Genomic DNA, 26,584 nt, shown 5'->3' on the forward strand with positions numbered 1-26,584 from the left:
TCTCTTTTAGCGACTCTACTGAACAGTGATGAGCGGGCTTTTTTTCTCATTATTATTTTTCTTTTTTTGCCCTTGAGCTGCTTCCTTTACTCTAAAAAAAAAAAAAAAGACAAAGGGTTAGTGTTCTTGAATTTCTTCCAGTAATTCTTCTTGGTAGAGATGAAGAAAGCGAAGGGCGTGCATTTTCTTCCTTTCCTTGTTTCTTCATCAGTGTCTAGGATGTAGGAGAGACAATGCGAGTCTTCTTCGTCGTTTCTTCTTCTTCTTCTTCCTCTTCTTCTTTTGCTGCATGGAGATGAAACAAGTGACAAAGGGGGTAAGTTTTCTGGAATTTCTTTTTCCAGTATTTTTTTTCTAGGTAGAGATGAAGAAAGCGAAGTGTGTGCAAATATATACGTGTATTTCATTTTTTTCTTCCCTTTCTTTATTTCTTCTTCCGTGTCTATATAGATGTAGGGGAGGCAAAACGAACCTTCTTATTCTTCGTTTCTTCTTTTGTTGTATAGAGATGAAGCAAGTGACAAAGGGGATTAGTTTTCTTCAAGTATTTTTTCTAGGTTGAAATGAAGATTTTTTTCATCTTATTTTCTTCCTTTCCTTTTTGTACTTGGGTGTAGGGAGGGGGATGCGAGTCTTATTGTTTTCTTCTTCCTTCCCTTCTATTTTGGTGTTTAAATGTAGGGGAGGGGATGCGGGTCTCCTTATTATATATTATTTTCTTCCTTTCCTTCTTCCGTGTTGAGATGTAGAGGAGGCGGTAGTACTTCAGTCTTCTTCGTGTTAACGCAAAGATAGGAATGAGGAGAGGTGATGCGAGTCTTCTTCTTCTTTTTAGTGTTATATATAGCAAAGATAAGCATAAGAAAGGGAGGCGATACGATCTTCTTTATCTTCTTCCTCTCCTTCTTCTTCTCCTCCTCTTCCTCCTTCTTCTTTTTCTTCGTGTTAAACCACAAATAAGAACAAGAACGGGAGGCGATACGAGTCTTCTTCTTTTTCTTCATCTTCGTGTTCAAGCAAGATGCGAATAATAAAAGAAAAAAAACAAGAGAGATGCCTGCCGTCCGTGGTGCCGCTGTGGCTCCGGCGGGCGGCCTCCTCGGTGCTCCTGAAATATTCCGTTTCCGCGTGTCGCTGCTGTGGGGGCGACCAGCTCAAGGGGGACGGTTAGGCGGGGTGGGGTGGGGGTAGGAGGGAGGAGGAGGGAGAGAGGGTAGCTGGGTGTGTAAAAGACGGACCCACCCATGCTCTGTCTCTCTCTCTCTCTCTCTCTCTCTCTCTCTCTCTCTCTCTCTCTCTCTCTTCACTTCCTTTTCTTATTTTTTTTAGTCTTCCCGTTCCTTCCTTCCTCCCCTCTTCCTCTTGTTCTTCGCCTTTATTCTTTCTCTTGCTTTCTTTCCTTCCTTTCTTTGGTTCAGTTCCCCTCTCTCTCTCTCTCTCTCTCTCTCTCTCTCTCTCTCTCTCTCTCTCTCTCTCTCTCTCTCTCTCTCCTTGTTCTTTCCTCCTTATTCTGCTCTCCCTCCTTTCCCTACTTTTCTCGTCTTTTCATTCTTTCCTCCCTCTTTTTCTTAGTTTTTTTGTCCTTCCCTTTCCTTTCCTTCCATTTCCTTCCCTGTCCTTTTATTTCCCTTCCATCCCTTGCCTTCTCCTCTCTTTCGTTGCCCTCCCTCCTCTCCACTCTTCTCATACCATTTCTTCCATTTCCTTTCCTCTCCTTCCATTTAATTCCCTACCGTCCCCTTCCGCCCCTTTCCTTCCCCTCCCGCCTTTCCCGTTCCCTCCTCTTTCCCAACGGACCAGGGGGGCCATCACAACATCCATTGTACGACACACACACACACACACACACACACTCGAGACTGCGTGTGGTGGCATCGTTGTCTGGTGAGCTGTGGCACCTGTGTAAAAAGTGTGTGCGTGTGTGTGTGTGTGTGTAGGATGTCTTCTACATGTCCCAGAATTTGCCATCGAGTTTCTGGGGCCAGTAAGATGTGTTGTGTGTTGTTGGTCAGGGACGTGTTTGAGAATTCACCAGATTATTCATACTCAAATCCCCGAGTTCCTGTTCGACACGAAGGAAGGCTTATGAGGTCTTGAAGAAGCGAGGTGTCTGTATTTTCTCATTATTATTAACTTGTTATTTCCCTTTATGAAGTATCCTATCATTAGTCAGAGAGAGAGAGAGAGAGAGAGAGAGAGAGATGTGGGGGACGTTGGGAAAGGTCTTTGTTATACAGTAATGGCTTGATGGTGTTGGTGATTATAATATTTTTCCACTTCATGGTGTCACGATAAACGGGTTTAGAGGTAAATGAACGAAGATATTACCGTCGGGTGATCATTGTTTTATTTTTGTTATTATTTTTTTTCATTATCACTGGATATATATTGTTGGATGATACACTATGATTGAGCAGTAGAACAGTGTAACCCTTATTGTTTGTTGTCCATATGTACTTATATACTTATGGATGTTTACACGATATCTTATGTATTCTATGCTTATTTTGAGCCATTGAAAATAGTGCTCGTATATGAGTGTTGTATACTGAACACACACACACACACCACAGGGCCAAACAAGGTCAGACTGTCGGAAAGTTATGACCGCCATCTCACGCCACTAGTTCGTATCCATTCTGTCATTCATTACTTAATTATTATCGTGGTGGTGGATGTTCTTCGCTATTATTTAGTACACACACACACACACACACACACACACACACACACACACACACACCGTACACTGGTCCACTTAGCTAGTCACTGAGGCTAATAAATCAGTGTGACCTGCCCTCTACTCCCTCATCGATTCCTCCTTCACTCTCCTCTTCCCCCTCCCCCTCCTCTTCTCTTTTACCTCCCTGCTCCCTCGCTTTCCTCCTCCTCTTCCGGCTCCACCTCGGTATCATCCTCTCCCTTCCTCTCCTTCTCCTCCTTAGTCCTCTACTAATTTCCGCTCTAACTTTTTTTGTTACTCTGCTTCGGTATTTATTTATTTTTTTCGCTTCTGCAGTTTTTCTTCTTTCACACAAGGATATAAGGAAACTATAAGAGGGCAGACGGTCATTCAAAGCTTCTCCTTCCTTTCTTTTTTTCTCGTTGGTAACCTTCTCCTTCACAAGTTCAGTGCTCTGTTGTTGTTTTTGTTTTTGTTGCTGAGGGTGGGAGGGACAGCAGGGATATAATTAGTGGGTGATGGCAAAGGTGAAATGATGGTATATTATTGTACAGGGGAGAAAGGTAGAGGAGAGGTATATAGTGGAGTGGCCGCGTGGTTGTGGTGCATGGTGGTGGTGGTGACGGAGGGGCAGCGATAATAATAACTGTAGTGGGGGGCCGTGGTGATGGTGGTACTGGTGGTGATGGTTGGTGCATGATGGTAATGGTGATGGTCTGCACCGCGGGACTGTCCAGATGGCATCATTCATCACACACACACACACACACACACACACACCGTACAACTCACAACCTAGGGATCCCAGGTTCGATGCCTGAGCGGAATGGGAACGGATGGTCAGTCCCATTACATCTGTACCCCCATCCACCCAGCAGGGGATGGGCACCGGGTATCAGTCGAGGGTTGTGTCCCGCCCCCCGCAGTGGTGGCCTGGCACCGCTAAAGGCAGATAACCCAAGGACGAAACTCCCACTCAGGGCCGGGACATGCGTTTGTGGGTCAGTTTAGGAAGATGGAAGTAGAGTGAATTACACACAAGAGACGGACAGGAATATCACCCACCTCCATCAGGGACGCACGCAACAACAGCATCACACACACACACACACACACACACAAGGAGGCGGGCAGCTCCACCCTCCGTCTCCCTTCCACCACGCAGGGCCAAACACAAAGAGAACAGCTATTGGAGGGTCTCGTTGTGGGCAGGTGTGGCGCCAAGTGTTAGGTTGGGTATAGTTTAGACCTGCCCACCACAAGACGATATAAAATAAATACAGCAACTAATACATTAAACCAGGCATTACTGTCATCATAATCGCCAGCCATCAGCATCACATAGTAGTCATTATTATGTTATTTACGAATAGTTACCGTGGTATGTGAGATAAATAAAAAAAATAAAAAAATCACTCGTTTACGGAACTTCCGCTCTCTAATGTAGCTATGTCTGTTTTCTTCGTCTCTTCCTCTTCCGCCTCCCCCCTCCTCCTCCTCTTCCTCCTTCAACTCCTCCGCCAGCAGACTCATATTTCTTCTCACGGTTATTAGTTATATCTTGCAGTCCTCCTCTCTTCTTCCTCCCTCGTGTCTCCTCGTCATCCGTCTCCTCTTTCAGACTCTCGTATGTCTTGCCCTCTCTGTTATTTGTTCATTTCTTACATTCCTCGCCCCTCCCCTCCTAGTCTTGGTCTCTTCTGGGAGGTAGACACTCGCTCTCCCCTCCTGCGCTGTCTCCTTTCTCTCTCTCTCTCTCTCTCTCTCTCTCTCTCTCTCTCTCTCTCTCTCTCTGTGTGTGTGTGTGTGGTGTGTGTGTGCAGCGAGGTCAGTAGAGGTGTGCAGTGAGGTCAGTTTATCCGTCTCGAGGGATTGTCTCTGACCTTTGCTCAGGTCATGTTGAAAAGATCAATAATTTTCATGAACTAATTTGACAGTGGCAGGCTAATTGTTTTCCGATGTAGCCTTAATTTTCGTGTTCGGCAAAAAGGAATATTTTGTCCCTTCATAAGTATGCAGTACATTATTAGATCCATGTTACTTCAGTTGTAACAGTAGCAACTCGTAGAGGTCGGGGCAGACATTAGACCAGATGGAAAAATTGAATTAATGTATTCGCTGGAGCAGAATGGATTACTGACATCAGACAGAGGTGGAGAACATTGCGAGTCCTGTCTTATTATGATGATGAAGTATAGATCTAATAATTAATATTTAGGTGTATACTTCACTGGACTACAAGCTCATTGATGTTTTTTTTAAATTTTTTTAAGCTGATATAATATATATATATATATATATATATATATATATATATATATATATATATATATATATATATATATATATATATATATATATATATATATATATATATATATATATATATATATATATATATATATATAACGAAAATAAGCACTTGGTCTCTCCACAACAGCTTTCATTTTTATTACAACGGAGGCAGGCCATGGGGAGAACACAAATTAAAAAAGAAAAACACGCTATTCTCACTTCAAAATATAGAAGATCCCATTAATTTAGATTCATTCATTTATATTTTGTTTAACTTTTGTATTATATGTTGTTATGTGATTGATTTCGACGGTATATAAGTCGAATTTAGCCGAAAACAAAGACTTGTATATTGTTTTGTGCGTGTATATAAATCGCAGAAGACAGCTCGAAGCAGTATATCGTGTCGTGGTGCCACCCCCCACACGGCGCCCTTACAGTGGTCCGGCAGTTGTATGCCAGCGAGAAAGTGTTATCGTTGTTACTTGACGAAGATATCTTAGACTCTGAGGACACGCTGCGACATTCCTGTATCTACTTACCTTCTGTCGAGTGTCTTCATCATACAGGCATATGTTCAAACTCCATTTGCAACGTTCAGCAGATCGAGTTTCCACTAATGACGTGGCTTAAGTTTGTCACGCTTTTTGTCGGCTACTCTAATGGCCAACCACTGTCTATCATCTGCTATAATCTGTCTTCTTTTTTTTCCGTACATAAAAAAACGAACTTTGTCTGCATCACATTTGGTAATCTTCTTTATCAGCTTCAGAATTTTAATCAGGTCACCGCGTACTGTAGTATGCTACCAGAACAATAAAAATGAAAAACTGAGATTATGAATAGTTAAACCACTCTACCTTCTCATATATATATTCTCTTTGATATTATTTTTGTTGCAGTCTACATAAGAGGATTTGGTAGTGGTGTATTATATTGCAAAGGTTAATGTTAGTTCCAGTTACAATTGCCAGTCTTCGAAGAGTATATAATTATAGAATGCTGAATTTTATTAATAAAACTTCTGCGCTTTTTTTTTTTTTCTTTTTTTTTTTTTTTTTTTTTTATCTCGATTCTTCGTTCCTTCATGTCTAAGGGCCGCTTTCACAGTCGTTTTGTTTTGATCGTTACCAATGGCGCCGATCGACGCTATAATTTTCCACGTGAAACTAGCCTATGGGGTAGTGGCGGCTGCAGAGGAAGCGAGAGATGTTGAGTGTGTGTGGTAAGGTGCGGGGCTAGGCTAACCCCGCAGCCGCCACTACCCCATCGGCCAGTTTTAAGTGGAAATTCTATAGCGGCGATCGCCGCCATTGGTAACGATCAAAACATACAAAACGACTGTGAAAGCGGCCCTAAACCACGACACGGCTTCACGAGCTCAATCTAATCTTAATATGACTTTTTATGTGTCATCAAGCAATTATCTGCTTCATACGCTGTCACTTTTCGTAATCAGACCACAAAGTATATTTTTTCTTACAACTTTATCTTGATCCTTCCTTCATGTAAGCCTCAACGCGACACGAGTCACAAGAATTGTAGCGTAATATGAATATTTACGTGTCTAATGAGCGAACATCCGCTTCAGACTTTTCGTCCTCAATAGACCAAGAGTTGTTGATGTCTGCTGACCGACCAAGTTTGCTTTACTCGGGACTGGCGCCAAATTCCACGTAACATTTTCCACCCATTTTTTCTTTGTTTTCCGCAGTGGCTTCCTCCCTTCGTCTTCCACCGCCTATCTGAACCATCATATCAAGCATTCTTCCTCCCCCACCAAGCACTTATTCCCCCTCCCTTACCCACCAAGCATTCCCCCACCCTCACCCACCAAGCATTCCCTTTCCCTCACCCACCAAATACTCCCCCTCCCTCACCCACCACCCACTCTCATTGCCGCGTACTATCGCAAGCATCTTTCCCTTTCTCCCTCACCCCTCCTCCCACTCTCAATGATTCTTCGCTCCACTAGGCGATCTTTAACGCGGGTCCAGTGTGTAGGTATACATGACGCGTGTCCCTCCATTGAGGTGGTGAAGACTCGTTCTGCAGAGAGAGAGAGAGAGAGAGAGAGAGAGAGAGAGAGAGAGAGAGAGTTGCCTGAAATGAATTGAAATCAAAAGAAAGAATTTATATAAAAACAGGAGGCAGGCAGAAACAAAGGAAGACAAGAACAAAGGGGATAAATGAATGGAATGAGGAGAATGAGGCGGGGGTTGGGATGCGGAGAGATGAAGGCAGAAGAAATAAAATAGTGGTGGCGGTGGTGGTAATGGGAGTGCATCAGGGGGTAAGGGTACGGGGGTAGCGGTGGAGGACTGGAGGTTACGTTGTTGGTGTGCTACAGTTGTGGAAAGGAGAATCTTGTGACAAAATAAAATCCTTTGCTTCTTTATCCCTCTGTGGTTATTTGTTTTTATACTTGCACTCGCTTGCAACTGATTTTGTTATTTCTTTCTAATGAATCTTGCTTCTTAAATGTACCCGTCAAACGCGTGTCAATTTCATTGTCTAGGTTCCCTAATTCCCATATCTAGATATTTTGCGTGGGCGTGTTTATATATATATATATATATATATATATATATATATATATATATATATATATATATATATATATATATATATATGGTTGATAAAAACGGAGGGTCGTTGGTAAATATGAGATTTTTGGTTAGCTAAGAATACAAACCTACATCCCTTTACTACTACTACTACAGCGGTGCATTCTAAACGTATGTTCTTCCACAACATGACCCCTTCTCGCCTTCCCCCATACGTTGTTCCACGTCATTACATTCACTGCCACGACCCACCCTCGCATTCGTTTCCCCCTCCGCAGTGTTTCCGCCACACACACACACACACACACACACTTCTAGCCAGGCGCATTTTCCTCCCCCAAGGCACCATTACCGTGGCATTCCCTCCTGTCGTGCGTCGGAAGCGTAGTGGGGACGCGCTCTTGTATGCGGTGCGAGAAGGGAAAGTGGAAAAAGGTGTGGCATTCAAAGCATCTCTTCCCCCACACTTCTGGCTCGGCTCTGAAGTCTTGTATGTCCTTCACCTTGTATATCGGGAGTCTTGGGTTCGTTTTTGTAAGTGCCTAGAGGAGGGGAAATAAGAAGAGGATGTGGCTTGAGGTTTGGTTGGTGTGCGGCATCCGACTCAACCTCTGGCTCGACTCACAAGGCGTGTATGTCCTTCACCTTGTATACCTGGAGTCCTGAGTTCGTTCTTGTACGCGCCTAGACGCCCTAGAGGAAGGGAAAATAGATGAGGTTGTGGCTTGAGGCTTTGTTGGTGTGCGGCATCCCCCATACCTCTGGATCGGTTCTCAGTACGTGTCCTTCACATTGTATTGGGAGTGCTGACTCGTTCTTGTATGCGGCTAGAGGAAGGGAAATCAGAAGAGGTTGTGGCTTAGTGTGCGGCATCCCCCACCCCTTGTCTTGGTTCTAAGGGTGTCTGTTCTCTTCACCCTGCCTGGAGGTCCTGTGGAGAGTGTAGACTACTCACTATTCAGACTAGACACAAGTATACACCGCATGCCTGCTGCAGCGAGCCGTCCCTTCCGAGGTGCCGACGCCCTCCGTCGTCGTGGAGAATAATAGGCAAGAATAAAGCAGACCCGTGCATCCACGGTTGCCGGCAGGGTGGCAATCCTCTAATGGGAATTTAGCCATGGGTTTCAGTCACTGCAAGGGACCACTTCCTCTCACCCTTCCCCCCCACCTCCCTGACATGCTGAGTTGCTAGATAGAGGTATGATAATGCTATATTTTGACAAAGATAACCCATCCTTGCTTAAATGGTGCCCTAGTATGTATTTCGTCAGACAGAAGCATTGTTACTAAAGATTTAACGTTATTTTCTATCACCCGATGTCATAAGAGTAAGAATCAAGGACAGATGTAACTTGTGACATTGTAGAAAATTGGTTAAATCACCTCCCACGCCTAAGACTGTGAACATAGGGCAGAGTAAGTCACACAAGTAAAATATATTAGAATTACCCGTTGTTATTGCAGGGATTCTGTTATTTTTGTTATTTAAGGCTTCACGTACAATGTTTTAAATTTCGGTGACTTGCATCTCTCGCATAGATTGTAAGGCGAGGCTGGGACTGTGATTATCAATAATTGGCAGCATCACGTCAACTGCACGAAATCTGAATGCCAGTGTTCGCTGGCTCGAGGCATTTGCTCCCTCCACACAGTAACTATGGTCCTCAACTTCACTGATTTCGCAGAGTAGAGCAAACTGGGTCCTCAGATTGCTTTTTAGGTCTTCGCAACTCACTTTACTTTAAGATACTACAAAGGAATGATCTGATGGTAAGTTCTTGTACATCTGATAACGGGCGGACCTCGGGTGGGATTGCCATGGCGACAGGGAGCGGTGGTATTCATTGGCCGAGGGACGATGAACCTGCCTCGCCATTGGCTGGTAGGGGGAGTGGTGTTGATGACGCTTTGGTCATTACATTTTGACGGTCACAATAAATCTCCAGTATTCTCGTAAAGCCCACTTATAATCAGAAACGCTCCACGTAAAAGTCTACCGTTTACTGTAGACGGAGAATTAAAAGTGTGACCTATGGTAGTAAAGACGGACAGACGGCAAGACTCATCCACCAAACCTGACGGCGCATGCGCGGCGCAAACCCTCGAGGCTCCCAGAACATCATAATACAGTGGATGTTTGGTTTATCATCGCGAGTTTCCAAAATCTATCGTAAAGGGTGTAGACTACCTAGATATCTTGACTTTTAACTATTTCCATGGTACACCTTTGCAGTGTGATCCGTGTTTTCTTTTTATATTTAAGGGAAATCATTAGATAGAACAGGGATTACTTAAAAAAGTCTCTCTCTCTCTCTCTCTCTCTCTCTCTCTCTCTCTCTCTCTCTCTCTCTCTCTCTCTCATGATAACACAGTATTGTCACGTGTCTCCCTCCTCTCTCCCCTCCTCCCTCACCCCCACTCTCTGCACCATCCCATCCTCCTTCCCTTTCACCCTCCCCACCACCTCCTCCATCCCTAACCCCCGTTCTTTCTCTGCCTCCTCCCATCCATCCTTTCCCTCTCGACCCTCATCTCACGTGGAGAGAAACTCAACCAAAGGGTATTTTCCCCACAGGGTCGATATGGCCTACAGGGAGAGAATGAAGGGAGGAGTAAAGGGATGGGGAGAGGGAATTTGAGTAGGAGAGAGAGAGAGAGAGAGAGAGAGAGAGAGAGAAAGCATCCCAGCCTCCCACACAGCGCTCTTGGGCCATTGAAATCATAAGAAAAAGTTTATGATAGTTTTTTAACAGCCTCACCAGACAGGCAGTATTTTTTATAGTGGTTATCGCCTCGCCAAATGCACTCTGTTACTTGCCTCCATTATTCAGCTCCCACTTTGGTCCTAAGTGTATGTAAAATAAATGATGAAAGGTTGAAAGTCCCACATATACATAGGCATTTTAGTTTTTTTTACAGTTAAGGAAACAACTCGCCCTTATTATTATGTACCTACCGGTATTTTTCATTAAAAGAGAGAGAGAGAGAGAGAGAGAGAGAGAGAGAGAGAGAGAGAGAGAGAGAGAATTTCTGATTTTATATCCATAGTTTAATTAAGGTGGTGATGGTGACAAGGTGAAGACCTGTCTGACGTGTGACATGGTTTTGCAGGTGTGTGTGGACGATGAGTGAGGACAAGGACGCAGCACACGCTCAAGCCTCCGCCGTGCCTCCTCCCTCGCCACAGCAGCAGCAACAACAGCAACAGTCACAGCCACATCAGCATCCGCAGCCGTCGCCTCAGCCTCAGCACCACCACCACATCGCCGCCCACCAAGCCACCACCCTCGTCTCCATGCAGGCTGCCGCGGCTCCTGCCCAGCCTATCGTACAGCAGGCCTCCCAGCAGGTGGGTAGCCACATGTATAGACAGGTCTGCCAGCTGAGTGTAGGACATTTATCTTTCATGAGAAGGTAAAGCAAGAAGATAGTGCGAAAGTATAACAGGGGGGGGGGGGGGGGAGTATAGGCGTGTATAATTATACATAAGTTGTAGGGTGAGGGTTGTTGAATTGTTCTGTGGGTATGTTAACTGGACTCCATAATTACATGTATGCCCCCGGCGTCCTCGTACAGTACTGGCGTACTGTATGTTTGATTTGTTTGTGTTTAGAAAGCCAAGTGGTGTCAATTAAGTGAATTGGTGTTGGGGTGGTTGTTCTCCTAGTGACGATGCTGCCTGGGAACCAAGGAAGCTGTTGTAGCTGCTGTCAACTTCCTACACACGAGTGTAGAGTATCTCGCCCTGTTGGTCAAGTTACTCCCACAACTTGTGGGTATCATCATCATCATCACCTTCAGCCATTAATGGTCAACTGCAGGGTAAAGGCCTTTCCCAACGTTTTCTAATTATCTGTCTCCGACAAAATTTTTAATGTTCTAAATAACTTTTAATTTTATCTTTCCAACTGGTCCTTTGTTTGCCCTACAATTCTTGTTTCACCTTTAATTTCTGAATGGCCACTCTATTGCTATAGTTATCAATTATAATCATGATGTGACCTGCTGAAGTCCATATTTTATTCATTAGCATCATAAAAAGTGTCACCTACCGTTCTTCTAGCGGTTAACTTTCCTTGATATTGAACTGAGTAGTTGTACTGTGCCTGCGCCAAAGCAGGCTGGGGCCGACCATCGGACCCCACAAAGAAAGCATACCGGTGCCATAAGCCTAACTTAGAAAAAAAAAAAGTTGTGTTATTGTGTACGCCGTATAAATACTTATTAGATTATGTACCATTTCGCAACGCTGTGTCTTGTATTGTCTTCAGTAGTTGTGGCATTTTGGTTTGTGGAGCCATGCGTGTCGGAGCAGGTGCATTGGTCCTATAGTCAATCGAATCTAACTTTAGCCTTTAGGCACGGCTCCCCTGAGCCGCGTACAGACTAACAGTAAGACAGATCGCCATGCGCAGGTCATCGCTAGATGTGTAAATCTTGGAGGAAGAATACAAGGAGAGGGCATGACGTTACAGAAGTGAAGCTGACTTGTCCTTGGCTTTGCTCCGCCCCCTCCCTCAATTCCTCCCATAACATTACCCGGCTGGCCGGACGCGCGACACCCACACACCTCAACATTTTGCCTTCATGCCGGCTTGCTCTGCCTTTGGTTGTGCACACAGAGGCGGGGATGGCAGCATTACGTTGCATCGGTAAGACAAAATGATATTTGTTGTGAAACATTATATAGGAGGCGAGAAAACTAAGCTTGAAAAAGAGCACCACAAAAGAATGCTAATGATTCGTTGGTGGAAATTTCAAGGAAATCATCTGTAATTCATCTCCCATGGCTTTTACATACAAACAGGTCACATTAATGGAATGTAGAGGTCTTTGGGTACTATCAGAAGTACTATGAACACAGTTATTTTGCAAAGCATGTAAAATAAGAGTGTAAACCTGGGGAAGTTACCGAGTCGATTCAACCCACGGGCACTTATTTATCTGACATCGTTAATTCTCATTTTCTCATTCTTGTTCTCTCATTCTCATTCACTCATTCTTATTCTTTAATTCTTATTATCTCTCATTCTCATTATCTTTTTCATTCTCATTTTCTCTCTATCATTCTCATTACCTCTCTCATTATCATTATAATTCTCCCACATTTTCAATCTCATTCTCATTCTCTCATTCTCATTTTCTCATTCTCATTCTCTCATTCTTATTCTCTCTGATTCTCATTCTTATTCTCTCAGTCATCCTCATTCTCTCTCATTCTCATTCTCACTTATTCTCTCTCATTCTCATTCTCCCTCATTCTTATTCTCTCTCGCTCATTCTCATTACCTCTCTCTCATTCGATCTCATTCTCAGTCTTATTATCATTATCATTCTCCTTCATTTTCATTCTCTCTCTCTCTCTCTCTCTCTCTCTCTCTCTCTCTCTCTCTCTCTCTCTCTCTCTCAACAAACAAACAAACACGTACATTTTTACGTTTTTTTTGCCCCAAAATACGTAGAAAAATGTGTAAAAAGTACATAAAATATAGTTATAGATACTTACGTTTTTACGTACTTTTGCTTTTTTTGTTGTTGAGTTAGTCCTTACCGTCTGTCTCCTTGGTTTATGACTTTATGTTGACTACCCGACCCAAGACCATCGCCATTACTGGGTAGGCCGGGGAGCTGGCGCGGGCCACATGGTAGTAGTACCAATCGATAAAGGTTGATGATGATTGTGTGGAAGGGAACTCATAAGCCCCAGAATTATCACGATAATAATTACAAGTGTGTTCTCCTACGGTCATGTATTTAAGGACTATACCGTTAAACCAGTGATCTTCAGATTTTTCTCGGCGACCCAGTTATATTTCAAGCATTGTCCTTACGACCCATTCTGACTTGGGGAAGGTAAACTGGTAGCCCTGATGTCACATAGGCCCAAGGATTCTAGACTTTATACTCCTGTGTTTCAAGGGCTCAATGACCAATATGACGGAGATGAGCACGAAGGCACACGCAGCTAATAGCATTTGGGTGCTACGTATATAGCGTGCGGTCTACCGCAGTATTTGTGGTCGACCCCAGTATCTAGTCTAAGCTACATAATGACCTGACCTGTCTCCTGAGCCTGATCTGATGTTGTACTTGTACTGTTACCTTAGTGCTCCTGACTTGAGTAATGACCTGACCACAGTCACCGTTGTCTAAACTATGTAATGACCTGACCTGTCTCCGGAAATTTCAGCTTTTGTTGTCTTGTCACCTGAGTGATCCTGACTGGTCAGTAAGGGATAATCAACGAACACCCACATTACTATCCTCCTTACACTGAAGCCGATAACGTCACTATAACTCATTCTGCTAACTGCAATGCTGTTAAAAGATTTCTTAAGACGTGTCATTTTGACGGAGGAAGCAGCAGTTGCATTTTTATGAGAAAGCAATCTGCGGGACATACCGCAAGAAGCAGTTCCTTGCCCTCGATGTGATAGTGTCTTCCAAGAAAAATGAAAGCGTGATAGAGGGGGGTGATTCCGGCCTGTACTTCGCTGTCCTCGAAGCTGCCTTGTTTAGGCCGACCGGCCTCTTGCAGTCTCCTTATATTTTTATGTTCTTATGTTCTTATGAAAGGGGTGCCAAACTTCGCGGTCTGTTCGGCAAGGAAACCCACTTTTTATTATACGGACATCAACAAATGACGTTGCAATCTGAATCTGTGTGAAACTTTAGAACTGGTGTTCTTGTTTGTACTGGAAATACCCATGAATAATGCAGTGACTCTAACAGAAATGTCTTCCAGTATGATAAATGACTGGTATAATGTGTGCTGAGAGGTGTGTGGAACCATCGTTTCTCATCATCTACAGGGGAGAAGAGGTAGAAGAATTAATCGACATCAACGTAAGTAGGGAGGTCGTGATTAGACAGATAGATAGACTCAAAGTTACTTAGGCGCCAGGGCCAGATGAAATTTTCCCCAGGGTATTAAAAGAAGGTAAATCTGAAATCAGTGGGCAGCAAACATTGGTTTTTAGGAAGTCGCTAGACACAGGGGTGGTGCCTGTTTCATGGAGGCAGGCACACGTTATTCCAGTATTTAAGACGGGGGACAAATCTTCTTTGCAAAACTGTAGGCCGATTAGTTTGACATCATTTATAGGTAAAATGCTTGAGTCAATAATAGCAGATAGTATTAGGGACCATATTGACAGACATAATTTCATTCACGACTCACAGCATGGGTTTATTAAAGGGAAGTCGTGCCTTACTAATCTTTTATCCTCTTACAATAGAGTATACAAGGCAGCTGACAATGATGAGAGTTACGATGTAGTTTATCTTGATTTTAGTAAGGCCTTCGATAAGGTACCTCACAAGAGGCTGTTAAATAAAGTCAGGTTTGAGAGAGAGAGAGAGAGAGAGAGAGAGAGAGAGAGAGAGAGAGAGAGAGAGAGTATGTGATACTGTGTGTTTATGCTACTGGCCAGTGAAGTGAATTAGTTTGTGTATATTGACGACTCTTTGCCCTAACTCTGTCCTGCAACATGGCAGTGATCCGTTTCTCAGTATAGTGACACCTCACCTGCAAATATTTTTCGGCAATCGCCTTAGATAATAAGTTTGATTTACATGGTGCTCTGTGTTCTGCATATGATCACTAAGCTTAGAGAATATGTTTTACTGACATAAGTCTGTAATATTGCACTTGCCACGTTATGGAAGTCCACTGTCCCCAGCGTAAATTGCGGAGCTTTTGTGCTGGCCATAATTTATCTAAATGGTTATTCACTTGTTTCACATATTTATTACGTCGTCTGTATAGGATATATTGACCTTCTTTTGCTTTTAAGATTGATAAGGGAGTGGATGGAGGAGGCAGTGGCGTCTTTCAAGGTTACAGCGTTAATACAGGACTCGCTATGAAAATATTTTCCAAATTGCGCACGACGAAGCCGGCAATGTAGGCAACTGCATCCTCCCACATGCGTTACTTTCCCCCAGAAAACAGTCTTGATGTGCAACCATAATTAGTAGCGCAGCAGACAGGGATCTTTCTTCATTTTTTTTCTTCACACGTTGACACGTTCATCCAACAGGCTCATGGTATGCTGAATGAATGAATGAAGAGAGCAGCCATGGTTTAGTGTATGGTCATATCAGGGTTGGGCAAAGGAGCGGTGGCTGTCGCCTGCTTTCTGCCAGTCCTTTAATGGCCGCCGGCCGACCAGATTGACCTCACTTTTCCCGCTCCTCGGCCTCCACTCCCATCCTACCTCCATGATAACCTCAGACTGGCGAGGCAAAATTTGCCGGTGAGGTAGACTGCACGCTGAATTATAGATATGATGGTAGATTGCACTCTAAAGTGTAAATGGCCGGTTAGACCGCACGCTTATCAAAGTGTAATTGGCCGGGTAGACCTCACTCTAAAGCGCAGACCCCCAATCTACCCTTATCATTTTGAAGCTCTTCATAGTACTAAAAAGAGTTATATACCTCCCGACATCTGTTATTTACATGGTTATGTTTGTGAAGAAGTGGTAAACCCAGTGAAGAGTCAACCTCGAGCATCCGTACTTCGAATAACCTAAACGTGCTGTAGGTATCAGGCGCAGGTGACAGTATATTCCCCCCTCCCTCCTTGGTTTGGTAGATGTCTTTAATACAAGTCTCTTCCCTAGGTGGGGGCCCCTCAGGGCGTGCCGCAGCCTGGGATGCCCCAAGTGATGCAGCAGGCTCCCCAGGCAGCCCACTCCCCCCACGGCGTCACGACCAGCATGCCTCCGCAGTCCCCTCAGGTAAGGGTCTTGTTAGCGCCTCAAGAGTATGACTGTTTGGTGAAATGCTGAGTGAGTGAGTGTCTGTGTGATTGCGTGTTGATTGCTATATGCTAAGAAAAGATCAGCTGTTCGGTTCGGTAGTTACAGTAGTTTTCAGAGAGAGAGAGTCGTTAAATCTGATAATATAAGAGGACAGAGGTGTTCAACCTCTCTTCATCTTTACCCCTGATACCATTGACCCCTCCCTTCATGAGTTTTTGTTGATGGTATATTGCTTGGTTATTTGAGCTACATCAGAAGGATACTTACTGGACAAGGGCAGTCACCCACCCGTCGCATTGAGGAGTTTGTCATTTATCATTATTATTTTTATTTAAAATCTTGTCCTACTACACTTTTCCACACGTCGTTTCCATCACATCATAAGCACATCAGCTGTAATACCTGATTATACTTATATACATCCTAAATTTAACATACTACTTATCAGTTTAACGTCGTGTTATTACTCACTGCAGTTTGGGAACCTTCTTATGGTTTAACTTAAAAGTTTTTGGTGACGACATTTTTTTCTTCTTTTCTTTTATTATTTGCTTCATTGAACTTCAGCTTTTTCTTGTACTCCTAGATGTTTTAATTTTTTTTCTTGAGGTTCTGATTATTAAGTTACTGTATTTCATATTGTACACACACGCACACTCACTCACACACACACACACACACACTCACACACACACACACACACACACACACACACACAGTGTAATATATGCATTATTGCAGTTGAAACTCACGTGATAGACAAATTTCAAGTGTTTCAGCAATTCATACTTTACTTTGTACACACATTTTGTGAGTGGAATGAGCTTGAGCCTGTAAGATTACTGTATATAAGAAAGTGAAAAAATATGAAACAAGTTTGTTGCAGTGTAGTCATATACATTTATTTATCTATTAAAAGCATACATACATGTTTAATGGAATATCCATTCACATTTCATAATAATTGTTTTTACATCCCTCCTAAAAATTGTCCATAACCTCCACAAACCTGGCATTCTTATTGTGATATAACATGGTACACTTTTCATAATGAAATTCTATTTAGAAGCATCTGCAAGAACATTACAAAACACTTGTCATAATAATCTAATTGGTTTAGATTCTGAAGCAACATCTTTAGTGTGTCATGGTAGGCCCAGGCATGTGATATGATGCCTCAGGTGCTTTGATCAACTGAGCTACAGGAAGAAAGAAACAGCAAATCATATATCATGCTAAGAATTAGTTATGTTTACATTATAATAGAAAAGCTGCCAGGAAATTAATCATACTTCTATCATGCTGTATTTTGCAGTATGTTGCTAAAATATCAAAGACACTAAATAGTATACACATTAAAATCATATTACATATATAGTTCTTCACCATAGTCTGTTTAGGAGCAGCATTATTGTAGCATAAGGGTTGCCTGCACCCACTAGCTTTGCAAAATGTTTCCAAGACAAGTGGAAAATGAGTTCATGATGCAGGCCACTTACTTAGGTTTGTTATCATTGCCACTCATATTAATGTTTTCCATAAAACATGGCTAGCACAGACATATACAATCTATTCAGTTTTCTATTAACATTATCGCCTTCATCTTATGTAATTTTACTTCTACAGGTAATGGTTCAAAACTTATAAATACATAGAAAAATATGCATTTAATTGTTATGTATTCATTCCTCTTTGTCTTAACAGCTTTACCCCCATGCTCATATGGGGTTACCGTGCCTGACTAGTCCTTTCCATGTTCTCAAGTCTTGATCATCGGATAGTCCCTTCCCTCCTCAGTCTCTCTTAACACAATTCAACTGCCTCAAGTCATGTCTTCCTTACGTCCTTCTATCATGCATTTCCATGTCCATAACTCTCCAACCCATACTTTTCATCTCTGCTAATGTCATGTTCATACCATTACATTCTTCTTTCTTGCACCTCCTTTAATTGTTCTACTTTCACTGTTTACCTCTTAATGGAAAGGGTAATAAATTAACAAACATAATATGAATAGGTTAGGCTGCCATATCCTAAAACATTACTATTTGGTATAGCAGATTAGTATCCTACAGTACAGTACTTGTACTGTGAGTGAGGTAGTAGATTCTGGCAACTTTTAAAATGATTTATATATTGTATGACAGTGTCTGAGTTGCTTTGAGTGATGCCTTTAGTCAATGAGTAGTTTCTTTCTTTATTTTCGTGGTGTCGCCTTTAAGGACACATAGCACGATATTATGGTGTGTCTTGTATTGGCATCTTACTAGGAGTGTATTTACATTGTGGGTCTGTATCTGTTTTGATTGTATTCATTATGTTCAATTCAATAAGATGTACTGACAACATATTAATGAGCATCAGGAATATGTTTATAGGTATTTGGGGGCCTAGTATGACCTAGTATGAGCACTAAATTGGTGGGTAACTTCTTGCTGGTTTCTGATGGGTGTCTGTTGCTATCAGCGGAATCTAGTTGACTGCTGTCACTCAGTGGTCTGGCAGATCGCTGGCACTGTCATTGATGATTGGTTTTCTTATGTCATTCTTAGTTGTGTTTGGATAGCCTGTATTTCTCTCAGTTGCTTCTGATGTACTAGTGACACTGGGTAGTATTTGTCATTTGCCAGGCTGCTGTAATTTTTTGTGATATCTGTTGAGCTACTATTTCTCTGAATGGAGTCTGGTGCAATGCAATTCCTCTCAGTGGTGTCTGTTGGGCTGATGTCACTTAGCAATGTCATGAGGGTTGGTCTCTTGGTGAGGTTTGAAGAGTTAGTGTCACTGTGTGCGGCATTTTGTGGGGTGGTCATTCTGTGCGGAGTTTGGAGTGGTAGCATCACTGTGTGCGGCATCTTGTGGAGCGTTTATTTTGTGTGGGGTTCAGTGGGCTAGTATCACTGTGTGTGGCATCTTGTGGGAGAGGGGTTACTCTGGGTGGGTTTTGGGTCAGTAGCATCACTTTGTAAGGTATCTTGTGGGGTGGTGTCACTCTGGGTGGGGTTCGGAGGGCTAGCATCATTGTGTGTAGTATCTTGTGGGGTGGTGTCACTCTGGGTGGGATTCAAAGGGCTAGTATCGCTGTGTGTGGCATCTTGTAAGGTGATGTCACTCTGGGTGGAGTTTGGATCAGTAGCATCACTCTTTAGGGCATCTTGTGGGGTGCAGTCAATCTGGGTTGGGCATGGAGGGCTATTATCATCAACATGTGTGGTATCTTGTGGGATGGTGTCACTCTGGGTGGGGTTCGGAGCGCCAGCAATTTCGTGTGTGGTGGTGTCACTCTGGGTGGAGTTCGAAGGGCTAGCATCATCATGTGTGGTATCTTGTGGGGTGGTGTCACTCTGGGTGGAGTTTTGAGAGCTTTTGGTACACTCTGTTGTGACTGCTGCCATGTGGTCACTCTCAGTGGTACTAGACATATTGATGTTTGGTGGATTTTCATAACTTGAAATGGTATATGGCAGACCTTTGTCATTCTTAATAGTCTGCAAATTGATGTCTGATGAGTTCTGTAGGTCTGTGTAATTTCTTATATTATCCTGTGGCCTGATGAGCCTTCTAGTCAGATCATCAGACTCATCTTTTGTATTGGCTAATATGTAGCTTCCACCAATTTTGTGTTCTACACCAGCAAGGGCTCTGTGGTGAGATTTCTCTACAGATACTGCCACTATCATGTTAATAGCTATCAGTCCGCAGGTCACTAAGATGCCTACTGTGAAGGGGTCCATCGTGGCTAGTGGATCAAAACAGCATCTGTGGATTCTGTACATATGAAAATGAGTGATTGTTAATGAAGATGTTCCTGTTGGACTATTGAGCTGTTTTGCAAATACATATTATATACAATATTACATCCCCGCATGACTTCCAGACATTTATGCATTCACTTTTTGGACTTCTTTATCTTCATATAAGTATGCACATCAAAACTTTGTTATATGTAATGGTAATGGTGGCTGAGTGGTCAGCATGCAGGCGTGATGAGCCTGTGGACCTAGGTTCGTCCCACCAAAACATGCTGATATCTCTAACCATTGCTGAGTGGTGGAAGATTACCCACATACTGTCGAGATCTTTGATCAACCCTAACTTCAGTGACTTTAGTCTAGAGGATCACTGGGGAGCAGCATGGGCCAGGCAAGAGTCATATAACATGGCACCCACTATAAATAAAATTTGCCTGCTCCACTAATGGGCTGGGGTCATCAAAGAAACCCCGGTAAAAAGCCTACTGCCACTATAGGCAGAACTTAAAAAATTAAAATAATAATAATATTAAAAAAAGATGTAAACTTTCATATTCCACTTGGTTTTGTAACTCACCTTAAGTTCTATTGACCAAAAATGCACAAATGTTGAATTTGTCTATCATTTTATCACTCGTTAGGTAAATACTGAGTATCCATGTCCCTTATGAGAAAAAAAAAAAAAACTATTACACTGCAGTATATTATATTGGGTATAACAATAACAGCACAATTTAGGTTTGCTTACAAGTCATGCAAGTAAAAATCTTAGTATGTAAATTGTGTTTCAGTACAACTGGTTTTACTCTTGAGGTGATTAATGTTTTTGTTAAACTGCAAAAACATCTTGCTCTACTATTTGATCACTTTCAATATTTCTATTTCTTCCTTTAATATTTCAGCAAAAAAACATCAAAAATATATATTTTTTCAACTGAGTAGCTACTTTACCATGTAGGTGTACTTGTCCCACTGTGCAGAGTTAGGTTCCTGAGTCAGAGTTAAATCTGTTGGCATTTTAGAAATGTGATCCACACCTTTGCTAGTCTCAGCCATTACTCCCCACTTGTAGTGAATGGCCTCTCCCTCTGCTACCCCCCCATCCTCCCTTTGCCTTACCTTCTCTTTAATTCCTCTTCCTCACATTGATATCAGCTCCACATGTGTCGAGTACTCTTTCCAACTCACTTCTTATATAACATGGATTCAATTTTGGAGTATTTAACTTATTACTTTTTTTTTCATTCCAACACACACACACACACACACACACACACACACACACATGCACATGCACACACTCACGCATACACGGATGCACGCACACATACACGCACGCATGCATGCTCTCATGTGCACATACACACATTCTCTCTCTCTCTCTCTCTCTCTCTCACACACACACACACACACACACACACACACACACCAACCAGTCAGATTTAATTTCAATTATTTATTTTTAAAAAAATTGTATATTATTATTGCTGATCAGATATATTAATATGCTGGGTTATTTCAGATAATTTGTATAAATCTCTAGTACTCATCTTTACCTTCTGGATTATTATATGATATAATATACAGTGCCTATCTTTGCATTAAATTCCATCTCCATTTCCATATGTATGGATTGTTCAAATCCTCTATTAATTCTTTGCTGCTGCACTGTCTTCAATTTTTTCAATCATCACCAAAAAGGTTTATATAACTACTCCTAGCATATTGCTGATATAAATGAACAACTGATAGGAGCCAAAACTGACCCCTGAAGCACTCTGCTTGTCACTCTCCTTAAGGAAGCTGTATCTTTCATAAAAGTTCTCATTTCTCTTCTTTGCAAATATTTTTCTATCCATTTTACAAATGATGTGAAGTCCACCATATCTTTTCAATTTCCATAATAGTCTCGTATGTGGCACATTGTCAAAGGCTTCCTTAAAATCCAGGTATATACAGTCCACCCAACCTTCTCTGTCTTGCATGATATTAATTACTGGTATAAAAACTTAGCAGGTTGATTGTACATGAAGATCCTTCTCAAAAACCAAATCGTCTCTAAGATAAAAATTGTTTGTCTTCCAAAAATTTTAACCATTTTTATAATATATATATATATATATATATATATATATATATATATATATATATATATATATATATATATATATATATATATATATATATATATATATATATATATATATATATATATATATATATATATATATATATATATATATATATATATATATATATATATATATATATATATTTTTTTTTTTTTTTTTTCCACATGTTTTACATATTACACTGGTTTAGAGGATTTTCCTTTTCACTCATATATTGGGATGATACTTGCTCTCCTTTCCTGCAGTACGTTTTCCTTAGAGAGCTCTCGATGATGCAGTGAATAATTGATTCCGCAAGTTGTTCAGCACACTTCCTTAAGATTCATCCTAACACTCCATCTGGTCCCTCTGCCTTTCTCTTATTTATTTTCTTCATCATTTTCAACACCTGCGTGTTCACTTTGATCTCATCCATTTTCAGTTGAATTCCTTCCAGCATAGGTTTCACAAACATCTGTCTTAAAAATTATCTCACACATATCCAATATTTTCTCTTATACATCATGCCCTGCCTTCAGTTTTGATACATGTTCCTTTATTTTTATGCTTCCATAATTTCATTCCAGTCAACCTTACCAGAATAATTCTTTAAGGCAGAAAAGTTAGCTTTTCCATAGTTGTATTTGTCTTTCTTGTGGACTTTGCCCACCCTCAAAAATCTTGTTCATTTGTGTATGGACATGTGTGCATAATACTACATATAGGGTAATTATCTACTTTGTCAGACAAATAGATAGGTTTTCTGCCATTTCATTAAAAGGCTGTTCCCTGTATGTCTAGTTCTGCATTTACAAATAGAATATATTACAGTACGACTGAGGTAGGAATTTGTCTTTACTAATTACATATTCTAATTTTAGGTTGGGAAGTATTGCTTTGTCATTGCTTTAATCATATCACTTTTATACTAACTTTATCCTGCTTCTTTACAGTTTTATGTACAGGCGTCCTTATCATCAGGGATGCAACAAGCACCACCGGCCATTGCCCCAGCACCAGGCCCACAGACCACCACCAATACAGTTTCAGCACTTCATCAGCCTCTCCAGCATCCTCTTGCCCCTCAGCCTCTCACTCATCCAGGAGTTTCACCTTCTCCCATGCCTCAGGTGTGATAATAAAGTTATATTCATGTCCCTCTATTGTCTTTATTTTTTTCTAGATATTTTTATTTTTGATTTACTGTGTACTTCCATCTCATATATATCAGACTTATAGTAACCCCTATTTATCTGTGTAAGGCTCTGATGCCTTACTCCTCACCAAGAATTCCTTTTGAAGAGTTGGCCATCACAAGTTACCCATTTTTCCCGTTTATGCACTTTATACTGCCCCATTGTCCACTCCATATTCTCTTCCAGGAGGACATTACATCTTGTTGTTTCTTGTCTTGTATACTCTGAAAGGTGTTATGAGCTATAGTTCTTTTGCTTTTCTTCGTTCAAAAACCTAATATGTTTTCATGAATTCATATAGAACATTGTGTCAGTTAATTAATTTTTTCTGAAGGTAGTGATTAACGTTTTTTTTTTTTTCAGTTCTCACCTCAGGTTCAAGTAATTCAGGGGAGCATACCTGGTGCACCTTACCTGCAGCAGCTTTATCAGAATGCCCAGGGCCAGCTTATCATGCCCAGCAACCTCACCCTTCAAACAGCCACTGGGATGAACACCACACCCATACAGCCCAACACCCTCAACCAGCTTAACCAGCCACTCCAGGTATTTCACTTTTTTATTTCATAATCTTGCATGCAAGATGAAATTATATTTCCACTTAGCTGTATTTTCGCAACTAGAATTTCTCACAAGTTGTATTCTTGGAAACTTTCATCTTTTTTTTATAGTAAGAATGTTTTACCTGTTTCATATTTTCATTGTACTATTTGTTTGAATATTATTGTAAAGTTGGAAATATCATTGCTCCATTTATTATGCATTTTTAACAGACCTTTGCTTTGATAAACTTGGTTACTCTAGATTTTTATTTCAATTTTATGAATTTGGTGGTGTTTGTTACATTTTCTTTTAGCTTTTTGCCTCTTATATGAGGAATTTGCTTTTAAACTGACCATCAGTGTTGATTGAATCAAATTATGCTCCAAATGTGGAGTCTGATTTGTTTATGTGACCTTGTTCAACTGAAACTTTATTCATTTGTTTATTTTTAAATAATTTAGTTTCATCCCATGCTTGATATATCACACAAAGAAAGAGTCTGCTTATATAAAATATCAATATCCAGCTCTTCACCTTTAAGGGCATTTCTAAATAATGATGAGGGTGAAGGTGAGGATGAGGATGAGGGCCATTAAGTTGGGATAGCTGGTCATTGTATGACCATTCAATGTGGCTTCTTGTTTTTCCTCTTTTCTGCTAATGATGAGAGCGTAGGATAAGGGAAGAAAATGGCTAGTGAAACCATGAACACTGGAAAAACAATCAGTTACAGAATATGGTGGCCAAGTACCTGAGAACTGGGATTGTAATATATGATAAATTACTAAACTTTAGGTAGGAAAATACACCAAGAATGGTTAGAGAGCATTTCCTTTGGGGGAAATGTTTGTCAAATGTAAAAATATAGTTACAAAATAAGATTTAGGGTTTTCTGGAAGGTAGATAATCACCAAATAGGAGAATATGGTCACTATATGAGAATTAGGGTAGTAATTGGTTAGGGTTGGTAAGTGTAAATTTGACAAATCCGAACACGCCAAATGCAAGACTTAACTGTAATTGATTTAATTGATCTTTGCAGCCAACTCAACCATGTCTGTCTCTGATAATTAAGTTCTCATATTGATGCCAAAATGCCAAAAAATAATTCAGGGCTGGTAATGGTAATCACTTTACATGAGAGGTGTTACTGCCACTGTGATAGGGACAATATTAGGATGTTGGTGCAAATAAAGCACTAAAACCTTGAGTCCTTTAAGCCAGGGTGGTCATGAGAGGTCATGAACTGCTTCTTGGATAAAGATGTCATGAGTGCTCTTGTCAGTACAATAGTACATGGACTGGTGTGTGGAAATAGAAGAGTGCTTCTGAATTTTCTTTGTATTTTATTGATATGCCCATGTAGAATGTTCTTGTAACTTTAAAGCATATCTTGAATATGAAGTAAGAGTACCAGTCACTTGGCAAAAATGAAAATAATCACTAATGTTAGAAGTAATTTTGAGAAGGTAGGTATTATATAATTTCTAAGGAAAGCAAATGTGCAACTGATGGTAAGAAAATGTGAAAAAAGCAAGGAATAGGAATAAAGAGTAAGAATGGGAATGTTTGACTGATAGAAGTATACATCATTATTGAAAGAAAGTGATGGAAAGGAGTACATAAAATATTTTGTGGTGAATGAATATATGACACTAGTACTGTGCACATCTTTATTTGAGCAAATCATACAAATAGTGACTACCTTTACTCTTGTACAGGGAAACAATCACAACCCTCTTCAAACCATCAGGCACATCAATCATCCAAGTCTTCAGACATATGTATGTACTACCATAGATACTTCATTGCACCTACTTCAGTTTACTGTATCATTCCCACATAAGTGTCATCTGTGATGTCAGTCATTCCGTCTGTCATGTCATAGCTTTCTTCACTTTTTATGAGGGCAGATTTCTACAGTGTGATATGCACAATTATAATGCATAGTTATCAGATGCAGTGCGAACTGAAATATCATGTACTGTAAAAATGCAAACATATCTACTTGAATTATGTTTTCTACTGATTTCTTCCTAACTTTCTATTAGTGTGAAGATTGGTGCCATGTGATGAATTCTCCACAAGGATGAGGAGAGCTTTAATAATTATATGCACTCTCATCTATCATCTCATACCATATCATGGGATTGTGCACAGTGAATGAATGGTTGTTTTATTTACATCTTGGCATTCTAGGGAGAATTTTATTGGAGAAATAATGATCGGCAATTTGCAGGAACTTTAGCATCAGTCAGAGTGTGGATTATTACTGCCTTATGATCCTCTCTTGGGTGGCTTGTGGAGCCTTTTGTATTCATTAGATAAATGAAGCCAATTATAGTATGAAATTCTGCCTGTTGCCATGACTGCTGGAAAATAATTAGCTGTTGAGGTGATATAAGAAATGATAATTGTTTTTGAAACATAAACACCTATAGGAAACAGTAATTGCTTTTGAAACATAAACTCCTTACAGATCTGATTGTAAAATATAAGACATTTTTGCTACATATAATGTAGCAACGGGATAGCATCGGCCTCAGACATAGCTGTGTCATACTGGGTTGAACCCATGGATTGTGCCTGGCACATTGGTTCAAACACCATTGTCTAGCAGCATCATTTAATTACTAGAAAGTTTTCATTCTCCACCCCAGAAGTTG

At 41.1% G+C, this 26,584-nt stretch overlaps 2 protein-coding genes across 13 annotated transcripts in view; one reads left to right on the forward strand and one right to left on the reverse strand.

The window, feature by feature from the left end:
* The window catches only part of LOC127006573 (polyhomeotic-proximal chromatin protein-like), a 78,945-nt gene that overhangs the window by 24,510 nt on the left and 27,851 nt on the right, over nucleotides 1–26,584 (forward strand). For 7 of the 12 annotated variants that reach the window (XM_050876623.1, XM_050876680.1, XM_050876580.1 and 4 more), the window contains exons 2-6: nucleotides 10,660–10,897; nucleotides 16,176–16,292; nucleotides 23,133–23,309; nucleotides 23,739–23,921; nucleotides 25,640–25,702. In XM_050876623.1, coding sequence (XP_050732580.1) covers nucleotides 10,673–10,897; nucleotides 16,176–16,292; nucleotides 23,133–23,309; nucleotides 23,739–23,921; nucleotides 25,640–25,702 — 765 coding nt within the window. In that variant the 5' untranslated portion in view covers nucleotides 10,660–10,672. Of the gene's footprint in view, nucleotides 1–7,908; nucleotides 7,981–10,659; nucleotides 10,898–11,215; nucleotides 11,371–16,175; nucleotides 16,293–23,132; nucleotides 23,310–23,738; nucleotides 23,922–25,639; nucleotides 25,703–26,584 lie in introns of those variants that run through there. The other 5 variants (XM_050876640.1, XM_050876666.1, XM_050876675.1 and 2 more) reach the window with 3 other exon arrangements.
* On the reverse strand, nucleotides 16,303–21,348 carry LOC127006601 (uncharacterized). The gene is made up of 2 exons (XM_050876690.1): nucleotides 21,020–21,348; nucleotides 16,303–20,084 (listed from the first exon to the last, which is right to left on the reverse strand). The coding sequence occupies exon 2, from the start codon at nucleotides 20,048–20,050 to the stop codon at nucleotides 19,214–19,216; it is 837 nt and encodes a 278-aa protein (XP_050732647.1). The 5' UTR covers nucleotides 20,051–20,084; nucleotides 21,020–21,348; the 3' UTR covers nucleotides 16,303–19,213.

Source organism: Eriocheir sinensis, chromosome 3 (assembly GCF_024679095.1).
Source record: "Eriocheir sinensis breed Jianghai 21 chromosome 3, ASM2467909v1, whole genome shotgun sequence".
NCBI lineage: Eukaryota > Metazoa > Arthropoda > Malacostraca > Decapoda > Varunidae > Eriocheir > Eriocheir sinensis.

Excerpts from the sequence above, each read along its gene's own strand:
- LOC127006601 (XM_050876690.1), bottom strand. The coding sequence starts at position 20,050 with ATGGACCCCTTCACAGTAGGCATCTTAGTGACCTGCGGACTGATAGCT.